The 10,276-nt window shown below is 50.8% G+C and overlaps 2 protein-coding genes across 3 annotated transcripts in view; one reads left to right on the top strand and one right to left on the bottom strand.

Moving 5' to 3' along the window:
• Positions 1–4,817, top strand: part of MOCS1 (molybdenum cofactor synthesis 1) — a 39,409-nt gene extending 34,592 nt beyond the window's left edge. Inside the window, exon 11 of the mRNA XM_023734158.1 lies at positions 4,057–4,817. Within this exon, the coding sequence (XP_023589926.1) occupies positions 4,057–4,817 (761 nt within the window). The remainder of the gene's footprint in view (positions 1–4,056) is intronic.
• Positions 4,818–9,415: 4,598 nt separating this feature from the next.
• Positions 9,416–10,276, bottom strand: part of DAAM2 (dishevelled associated activator of morphogenesis 2) — a 51,466-nt gene continuing 50,605 nt past the window's right edge. For both annotated transcript variants that reach the window (XM_004379426.2, XM_012556445.1), the window contains exons 23-24: positions 9,994–10,164; positions 9,416–9,637 (exon numbers count right to left, since the gene is read on the bottom strand). In XM_004379426.2, coding sequence (XP_004379483.1) covers positions 9,416–9,637; positions 9,994–10,164 — 393 coding nt within the window. The remainder of the gene's footprint in view (positions 9,638–9,993; positions 10,165–10,276) is intronic.

Here is a 10,276-nt window from a genome sequence, read left to right as displayed (position 1 = left end):
AAATTCCCATGGTCTCCACTCCTGTCACATTACCTGCCCTCTTCCAGTCTGCACCTGTGGCCTCATGGGGAGTTCCTTATGATCATTTGACTAAGAAAACTCGTGTCTGGTTTATAGATGGTTCTGCATGATATACAGGCACCACTCGAAAGTGGACAGCAGCAGCACTGCAGCCCCTTTCTGGGACCTCCCTGATGGACAGTGGTGAAAGAAAATCTTCCCAATGTGTAGAACTTAAAGCAGTGCACCTGTTTGTTTGCTTCGAAGGAGAAATGGCCAGATGTGCGATTGTATACTGATTCATGGGCTGTGGCCAGTGGGTTGGCCGGATGGTCAGGGTCTTGGAAGGAACATGATTTGAAAATTGGTGACAAGGAGGTATGGGGAAGAGGTCTATGGATAGACCTCTGTGAATGGGCCAGTGAAGATATTTGTGTCTCATGTGAATGCTTACCAAAGGGTGACCTCAGCAGAGGAGGATTTTAACAATCAAGTGGATAGGATGATGCATTTTGTGGTAACCAGTCATCTTCTTTCCCCAGCTACTCCCATCATTGCTCAATAGGCTTATGAACAAAACAGCTATGGTGGCAGGGATGGAGGTTTTGCACTGGGCTCAACAACATGGACTTCCACTAACCAAGGCTGACTTAGCTACAGCCACTGCTGAGTGCCCAATTTGCCAGCAGCAGAGACCAACACTGAGTCCCCAATATGGCACCATTCCTCGAGGCAATCAGCCAGTAACCTGGTGGCAGGATGATTACATTGGACTGCTTCCATCTAGGAAATGGTGGCGTTTCATTCTTGGTGGTATAGACACTTAAGTCTGGATATGGATTTGCCTTGCCTGCACGCAGTGCCTCTGCCAGAACTACCATATGTGGACTCACAGAATGCCTTATCTACCATCATGGTATCCCACACAGCATTGCCTCTGATCAAGGGACTCAAAACTTCACAGCAAATGAAGTATGGCAATGGGCCCTTGCTCATGGAATTCACTGGTCTTACCACATTCCCCATCATCCTGAAGTGGCTAGATTGATAGAACGATGGAATAGTCTTCTAAAGACACAATTATGGCACCAGCTAGGTAGCAACATTTTGCAGGGTTGGGGCAATGTTCTCTAGGAGGCTGTATATGCTGTAAACCAGCATCTAATATATGGTGCTGTTTCTCCCATAACCAGAATTCACAGTTCCAGGATTCAAGGGGTGGAGATGGGAGTGGCACCACTCACTATTACCCCTGCTGACACACTCACAGAATTTTTGCTTCCTGTCCGTACAACCCTAGGCTCTGCAGGTCTAGAGGTCTTAGTTTCAAAGGGATGAATGCTCCCACCTGGAGACACAACATTGATTGCATTGAACTGGAAGTTAAGAATGCCACTCGGCCACTTTGGGCTCCTCATGCCTCTAGATCAGCAGGCAAAGAAGGGAGTTACCATATTTGCTGGTGTGGTTGACACTGACTACCAAGGGGAAATTGGGTTGATGTTGCATAATGGAGGTGAAAAAGAGTGTATCTGGAATACAGGAGATCCCTTAGGGCATCTCTTAATACTACCATGCCTTGTGATTAAAGTCAGTGGAAAACTATAGCAACCGAATTCTGACATAACTACTAACGGCCCAGACCCTTCAGGAATGAAGGTTTGGGTCACCCCAGCAAGCAAAGAACCACAGCCAGCTGAGGTGCTTGCTGAGGGTAAAGGGAATACGGAATAGGTGGTGGCAGAAGGTAGTTCTAAATATCTGTTAGGACCACGCGACCAGTTGCAGACACAAGGACTGTATTTTTTAATGGGTATTACTTCCTTGTATGTGTGCATGAAATATATTTGTTTTCTTTACTTATATAAAATGTAAATGGGGCTAGTGTGTTTTTGGTTGTACGCATGTTCTATCATGTTAGGTACAAGTATAATTTTGTCTTTATTTAGAGATTGCATATGGTTTAAGGAGAAGTGTACAGGTGCCAAATTGACAAGGGGTGGACTGTGATGGTTAAGGTTGTGTGTCAGCTTGGCTGGGCCATGATTCTCCTTGGTTTGGCATTTATGTGATAATGTAGTCATTCTCCGTGATGTGATCTGATGTGATCAGCCAATTAGTTGTAAGGGGAGTTTCCTTGGGGTGTGGCCTGCATCCAGTATATATTTGGATGTTCTGGTAAAGCTCGCTTGCTTGCTCTGGATCTTGCATCTGGCTCATCATTATCTGACCTCCAGTTCTTGGGACTTGAGCCAGTGGCCTGCCGTATTGCCTGCTGATCTTGGGATTTGTCAGCTTCTGCAGCCTGTGAGTAAGCAGCCTGCCATCTTACCTCCCCATCTTGGGATGCATCAGCCTGCACAGCCTGTAAGCCAGCAGCCTGCTGTTGACCTGCTGACCTTGAGTTCGTCAGCCCCTGCAACTACGTGAGTCAGGAGAAGCCTCCAGCATGATACCTGACCCATGGACTTGGGACTTGCCAGCCTCTACAACTGTGTGAGCCATTTTCTTTAGATAGATAGAAAGAAAGGCAGGCTTCACTGGTTTTGTGTCTCTAGAGAACCCAGGCCAAGACACTGGGGAACTGGCGGTGAGCTTTAGGGATTCTGTTATTTCCCTGGCATAATGTCCAGATTAGAGACAGGTGAAGCTTCACCCCTTGACCACACTCAGATCTGGGCCTTCTGAATTCTACTACTAGGTAAGATAAAGCAGTGAGAAAAACTAGAGGAAAGCATTCTTTTCTCTGGAAGTTGGAACATCATGAGCCCAGTAGTCCAGAAGAAAGCAGGCTGGAGTGAGCCAGAGATAGCCCAAGGACCCACTTTGCACACCAGCCACCCAGAAAAGGAAGCTTTATCATCTCTCTTCTCTGTCCACCTCCAGCATCATAGTCCTCTTCTTGGGCCTTGACCCATACTGATGCACCTTCATAACAGGGATGGGATGCTTTGATGGCCCCCCTAGCAGTGCGATTATACCTCTGACATTGACAAGGCTGGGGACCCAGAGTATGATGAAAAGGCTGGAATTTGGGAGACCTATTTTCTTCTTAAGCAATTCTATTACTCTCAAGAATATCGAGTAACTAGATTGGTCTGGTTTCTGTAAAACCAAGAGTTGCCTAGCACAGGGCTTCTCAAACTTTAATGTCCATGTGAATTACTTGGGGATCTTGTTATTTGAGATTCTGATTTGGGAGGTCTAGGGTCGGAGTCTGCAGCTCTGGCAGGTTCTCAGATAGTGCTGGTGCTGCCGGTCCATGGACCACCCTTTGAGTAACAAGGTTCCTAAGGGGACTGGCTTGTAGGAGGCCCTCGGGTTCATATGAATCAGCCTGGCAGTTTGTGTGAGGATGTGCACTTCCAAAATGCTTGAGAGGACTTCAAGATATTATTTCAATAGATTAAATATTTCTCTTAGTATTCTGTCAACAAACTAAATGATTCGTGTTAACTCTTCATAGAGAATGTGAAGAGGAAAGTAACTGTGATTGGTAATTGAGGCTGAGACTTGGCTATAGTTTTCTTTTAAGAAAATGAAGGAACTTTGAAAGGTACCTAATCCAGGCTTCAGCCTCCAACCTTAGGCATTTGAAGATGAGTTTCTGTGAGGAAAGGAGCCCAGGAGTAACCCATACCACCAGCATTGCATGACAGTCAGAAACTGGTGGGGCCGTTGCCCTGTGTAGCACATGGTGAGAAGGGCTGTAAGCTTGTATTGCAGGAAGCCCTGGTGGTGCAGTGGTTAAGAGCTCTGACTACTAACCAAAAGGTTGGCAGTTCAAATCCACCAGCTGCTCGTTGAAAACCCTATAGGGAAGTTCTACTCTGTCCTGTAGGGTCACTATGAGTCAGAATTGACTCAACGGCAATGGGTTGTATCTGCATATTTTCTATTTTATTTCTTTCCCATATACTTTTTGTCTGTCCTTCCTCTTTTCCTAATGTGGAAGAGAGAAATGCAGGTGGGATAGGGAGGGGATTGGGAGAAGAGGTAGGAAAAAGAAATACCCTTTGGGCTTAGTCTTTCTTCCCTTTCCCTCTTGCCTTCCAGAGTTATCTTTGATGCACCGAGATTCCCCACCAGCCATCCCAAGCATTTCTTCCTGGGACTCCCTCCATGTTCAAAATCTGAGACCCAGAATGAGTTTCTTCAACCAGATGGTGACTTCATGGAAAGGATGCAGGGTCTCCCAAACCCCTCTCCTAGCCCAGCAATGGCTGGGATCGGGCTTCCTTCAAAGACACTACAGCTCCCTCCAAGACTCAGCCACCAACCCAAAGTGCCTTAGCCCAGGGTCCCAGGCTCCTGCGACCCACTCAGGACCCCTGCCACCCTCGGACAAACTAACCCATGTGGACACAGAAGGACGGGCAGCTATGGTAGATGTGGGTGGGAAGCCAAACACAGAGCGGGTGGCCGTGGCCTCAGCTGTTGTCCTTCTTGGGCCTGTGGCCTTCCAGCTCATCCAGCAGAACCAGCTAAAGAAGGGAGATGCCCTGGTGGTAGCCCAGCTAGCTGGAGTCCAGGCAGCCAAGATGACCAGCCAGCTGATTCCTCTGTGCCACCACGTGGCCCTGAGCCACGTCCAGGTGCAGTTGGAGCTGGACAGCATGCGCCATGCTGTGGTGATCCAGGCATCGTGCCGAGCTCGGGGCCCTACAGGGGTAGAGATGGAGGCCCTGACTTCGGCTGCGGTGGCTGCCCTTACCATGTACGACATGTGCAAGGCAGTGAGCAGGGACATCGTGCTGGAAGAGATCAAGCTCGTTAGCAAGACTGGGGGTCAGCGGGGGGACTTCCACCGGACTTAGAGTTCCTGCCCCCCACCCATGGCCCAGCCAGGCCAACAGGTGGGATGCAACTCAGGCCAAGGAGAAGATATCAAGTTCCTTTAACCCTGTCACCATTTACCTTCACCAGTGGGAACCCAAGGTCAGCCCGCGCTCCTTTAGTGCTAGATGATCTAGAATTCACTGACCTGAAAGATGTTTCCTTTATATAGACAGGAAACCATCCACCCCTTAAACTTTGTAGGACACTAAGGTCCTAGAAACACGCAATTCTAGATAACTGTGAAAGAAAACCACGTTGTGTTATTTGTGGACTATTTCAGACAATTCATTGCAGCCAGTCTGGTCCTTGGCTTCCACTTCTCATTTTGGGTTTTCTCATCTCCTATTTCCCCCGGGAAGGAATAAAGGCTTATTAAGCAGTGAAGCCCTGGTGGCGCAGTGGTTAAGAGCTCAGCTGCTAACCAAAAGGTCAGCAGTTGGAATCTACCAGCCGCTCCTTGGAAACCCTATGGGGCAGTTCTACTCTGTCCTATAGGTTCACTATGAGTCAGAATCAACTGGACGGCAACGGGTTTAAGCAATGGAACTCCCTTTGAGGAGGGAAAAACACCCACTCAGATAAAGAATGTATCCAGACTTCTCTGCAGCAGCTGGACCCACCTATGGTTGTGGCAGCTGCAAACCCGCCCTGTCCCACCTATCTACCATCCTCCTTTGAAAGAGCCAGTTTTTCCCTCCTTTTGCCTGAGTCCATCCCATCAAACATCCAGGCTTTTGGCTTAACAGTTGCACTGCCCTGCCAGCTCCCCCTCCTCTTAAATGGGACACACATGGCCGCAGCCCTAAGGACTTCTGACCAGCCACATATCCCGCACCTGGCCCTGCTCACTGCCATTCTGCCCACCCTTTGATTCTGGAACACGTCAGGGAAAGAAGAGCATTGAAGATTGCCTTCACCCTCACAGTGCGCACACAAAGCCACGATGCCAATTTTGGAGATGCAGGGGTGAGACTGTGCAGAGGGCACTGATCTGCTATGATTTCATGCCTGCCCCTCAGCCCCATCTCAAGACCTACTCCCTTGTGGGGATAGGAGAAGTAGAGACCTTGGGAAAGCATATTCTCTGCATATTCCCCCTCTCCCTTGGGGGAGAATGTAGGTGTGGAGTGGGAGGCATAGAAATGTACTATCTAAATTTGTCAGGTGGGCGTGTCCAGTACTTGACTTCTTGGAAGCAGATCACCTGGGTGGTTCGAACCACCAACCTTTTAGTTAGCAGCCGAATGCTTAACCATTTACACCATCCACGGAGCTTATTAAAGATCAGGGGGAAGTGCGGTTTACAGGCTCCTGGTTTTCACATCCCAAAACACTGGACTGGCCCTCTGGGTTCTCTACCAAAGATGGGTTTCTTTGGGTCCATCTTCAGTAGTGCCCCCTGTTTGCCTCCCCTCTGCCCTATGCCAAAAGGTGCTGGCAAACATTTAACAACTGACTCTCCAGAAAAGAAAACACCAATTTCCATGTATAACTAATGCCCACCTTGGTCGATTTCAAGCTACCAATATGGCGTCAACTGGCTTGCCAACTTCCTGGAAATGTAACTGTCAGCTGTCATGAAACTGGTACGATTTGTCTCCAGCACACCGCTGGCTATGCCTACTCGCCAGCCCACCTCAGGACCCTAGGAAGAAGGCACAAGTTTCAAGGCAGGCTGGGTAGGGATGGTATGGATTTAATAATTTTTAGTATTATAAAAAAAAAAAAAGGTGCAGATAAAAAGGGCACTGCAGATTTTGTACATTAGACTCATTTGTCATCTGAGACAGCTGGTGAGAGCAGCGTCGGCATGAAGGCCTCACTGGTAGAGGTGGGGGAGATGGTCACAGTGCCCCAGTTGGTAGAAATGGAAAAGCCTGGCCCAGACCCCTCCCCATCCCACTTGGAAAGTTATCTCCTCCCACGGCCCTAAACAACCTTAACTTCCATCCCGGGGTGGGGGGGAATAGGTGCAGCTGCTGAAAAGGGACCAGGTTGTATTAGGTCGACTGTGAATTTTACACTGGACACAAAATTAGACAGTGGGTAAGATCTACCCAAAGGTGGATGAGGGGCAGGAAGGGTGCTGGGGAAAGCAGGACCAAGGAACAAATGTAGTAGGCTTCGATATTTAGCGTAGCAAGGACCATCTCAGCCACTTCTGTGGAGCACCAGCCCCTTCTTGCTAAGAAGTTAACCACGATGGTCCTTGATCCAAGGCACTATTGGATATCTGGCTACAATGGCCTCTGGCACCAGAGTCTTTGGCCAGAACTAGAAAATAATAAATAGAGAAGGAGAAATCGTTGGGAGTGAGAAGCCTGGGCCCCAGAACATTGTATGTGCCTTCTGTAAACAGTTAAACTGTGCTTTTCTGCAGATTGAATGTGTCATGAACAGCTTCCACATCCCTTATCTTTGCTGGTGTATATCCAGTCTTCCATGGTTGGTAGAATATCAGGGTTTGGAAATGCTTGTTGGACAGAAGGGGAAACCCTCTCCTGTTCCCTGGCCCTGGCTGGTAAGGTTTCCCCAGCCAAGTCAGCTTGGAAGAGGAGTAGGAGGCCCACCCGAAACCTTCCCAACACCTGCTTCCTGCAACAGGGGCTTCTGGGTGTGCAGGTGGTATAACAAAGCTCTCTGCAGCTGTTCTTCCTGGAAGCTTGCATCTTGCCCTCACCTGGATTCCAGGATGGCCTCTTCACACCTGTCCCAGCCAGGCTTGCACTTGCTCAGGTCCCTCCCACCAGAACACACATGCATACCCACTCAAACCATCACACATGCTGGGCTCACCAGACCTGTGTTTCTTCCACCACAGCTATAAGTCCAACCCCCAGGAATACAATGTAGGGGAAAGGCAGAAGATAGGCAGCTGAAGAGTGGGCCCAGCCGACCAGTCTGTACACCGGCAATACCCTGAGCCAGAGGATTGGGTCAGAAGGTGAGAGACAGACGGAAGGGCAGGGGGCTGAAGGGTAAGGAGCTGGTTGATGGGTCAGGCAGAGCTGGTCTCAGAGGATGAAAGGTCGCCTCTGGGGTAGAAATGTAGTCAGCCTTGGTGGAGCTGACCTCACCCTCCTTTAGAAGAGAGAAAATTTGTGTAGATACAGCCGTTGTCTGCCGCCCCCTCCCCGCCACAGGAAAGCTCAAGATGGACAAAATGGAAGGTGGAAGTGAACAGGAGAACCAGAACAAGCCCCTTAGAAGTCAGATTGAAGAACCACATTGGGTAGCAGAGATGTGGGGTGGGAGCTCTCTCTCTGCTTCCTCCTCTGACTCTTTTGGGCAGTGTGCTCCCCAGGGGAGTTGGCCTTCCTCATTCCTGCTCCATGCTCCATCCTCCGTCTCCCCAGCTTCCCCTGACTGCTCTCTCAGTCCCCTGTCACAAAGTCTTAGCAGTGACATGTAAATACAGATAGGTAGCTCTGGCCCTTGGGACCCTCTCAGGAAGTCACTCCTCAGCAGGGCACATGTGTTTCAAAATGGCCTCCTGCAGGCTAGACAGAGTGGGAGGTCAGGTGGCTTTTGCCCTGTGGCAGGTGTTAGAAAGCCAGGATCTGGGTGACATTGAGTGGTAAAACAGGGAGCTCTTGGGTGGAGATGGCATTCAAGTGTGCCCTCTGGTGAGGGGCTATCAGGAACTCCTAAGCAACATGTGAGGTCACTGTCTCACTTCAAGACAACGGTCAGGTTGTATGGGGAAGGTGGAGGGAGGGGTCGTTCCAGGGTCCCTATGCCCAAGGCATGAGATGGCGTGATGGATGGGGTCTTTCTTGGAACTTCCTCGCATACCAGATTCATCCACAGTGGAACCCAAACATGACTTTTCTGGAATTCTGGATTACTAGATAGGATGGAGGTGGGGGGTAGGGAAGGAAGGGCGGGAGACTTAAGACATGCAAGAGAGAGGCCAATGGAATCATGTAGGAAACAGGCCCTGGTGCTCTGTGTCCTGATGGCTCTAGTTCTCGCATCATCCTCCCAGCATTTTTTTTTTCTGGAATATACTGGAGCTGATCTAGCAAGAATATATAATGCCTCTTCCTTTTCCATCCAAGTGGAAAGTTTGCCCCCAGCTCTGGAGCTCAGCTGGATGTTCCAAGCCTCTAGAGGGATGGGAACCCGGACTCCCTCACCCTGGCTCTCGGGGGGCCCACCCCCACCCTGTTACTCCCCAGTGCACATGAAATCCGGACAAGGTACATGGGCGCCTCAGGTCTAGATCTGGAACAATTCTGTGCCAATACGTGAGTGCCCTTGGTGGGGGATGGGGAGCAGGCTTCCCTTATCCTGTGGTTACTTGGCCAGTGGCCTAGGGCCTGCCGGGGATGCCCGAGCCATCCTCAGAGAATGACCCCTCGGGGCAGGGATGCAAAAAGAATAATATGAAGGGGAGATGAGAGAAGCCCCCTTAACGCAAGTGTGTGGAGACTCCTGGTCCAGCCGCGCACACTGCCACCCTGGGACCCAGCCCAGGGCTCTGCCACATTGTTTAAGCATCACCGCCTCCTCCACCCGGCCCCTTTGGGCCCCACCCCTATCTCCCGGCCTTCAGCTGTGGCCAGTCCCCAGGTCAATAATTTAGCCTGTTTATTGCCCGCTCCCGGGTGACTTCCAGGGCCTGGTTCCCCGATCGTTTGCGGCTGCGCTTGAGCTTGCTCAAGTCCTTGTCGAAAACTTCCCCCGAGCGCAGGGCCGACACCAGGTCATCGAATTCGCCTCCCTCCTCCAGCGCGCTGCCTGCGAGGACCTTCCGCTGCCGCTGCCACCGCTCCCGCTCCCTCTGCTCTTTCAGCTGTGGCAGATGGGGAGTGAGAGGAACCCGGGGTGAGCTGGGACAGAGGCCAATGCTTCCCAAAATGGATGCCCTCCCACCAGGGGCTAAGTTCTGGGCTGTGCGCCAAGATGCTTGTGTTTATCAATTGGCCCCGTTTTCCTCCTTCCAGGATGCCCTTGGCCTCTCACCTCACTCTTCTCTTTTAGGCTTGCCCCAGGCCCTCTCCCTCAGCCCAGGAAGGGGTTTCTCTCTCTTTGGGGCTGACATCGGTTCCTACTGTATTCCTCAGACCCTGCGCTCCTCATACACACCCCATCAGACCAAGCTTTCTACCCTCATCCCTAGCTACAGCCCCAGCCTTGACCAGCCCTCACCATGGCCTCCATGCGTGCCCGCCGCTCCTCCTCCTCCTTCCTCCTCCTCATGGCCTCCAGGTCCTGCCGGGCCTCCGAGAAGGCCTGCAGGAAGGTGTCAAAGATGCCAAAGAATTCGTCCGGCTGCATCTTGCTCTCCTGCTCTCCGAAGTGCATCAGAGCCTTGGCGAACTGGTGAAGGAGGGGAAGGGTTTGTGGAGCAACCCCCAAGTGCGGTGGCTCAGACATGCGGTTAGCTGGGTTCCAGCCACAGCTGGGCTCAGTCCCAGGCTGAAGAGCATTG

The sequence above is a fragment of the Trichechus manatus genome, unplaced genomic scaffold (genome assembly GCF_000243295.1).
Source record: "Trichechus manatus latirostris isolate Lorelei unplaced genomic scaffold, TriManLat1.0 scaffold00065, whole genome shotgun sequence".
NCBI classification, from domain to species: Eukaryota; Metazoa; Chordata; class Mammalia; order Sirenia; family Trichechidae; genus Trichechus; species Trichechus manatus.
Note: the sequence above shows the minus strand (reverse complement) of the source record. Positions and strands in the feature narration are given on the sequence as shown.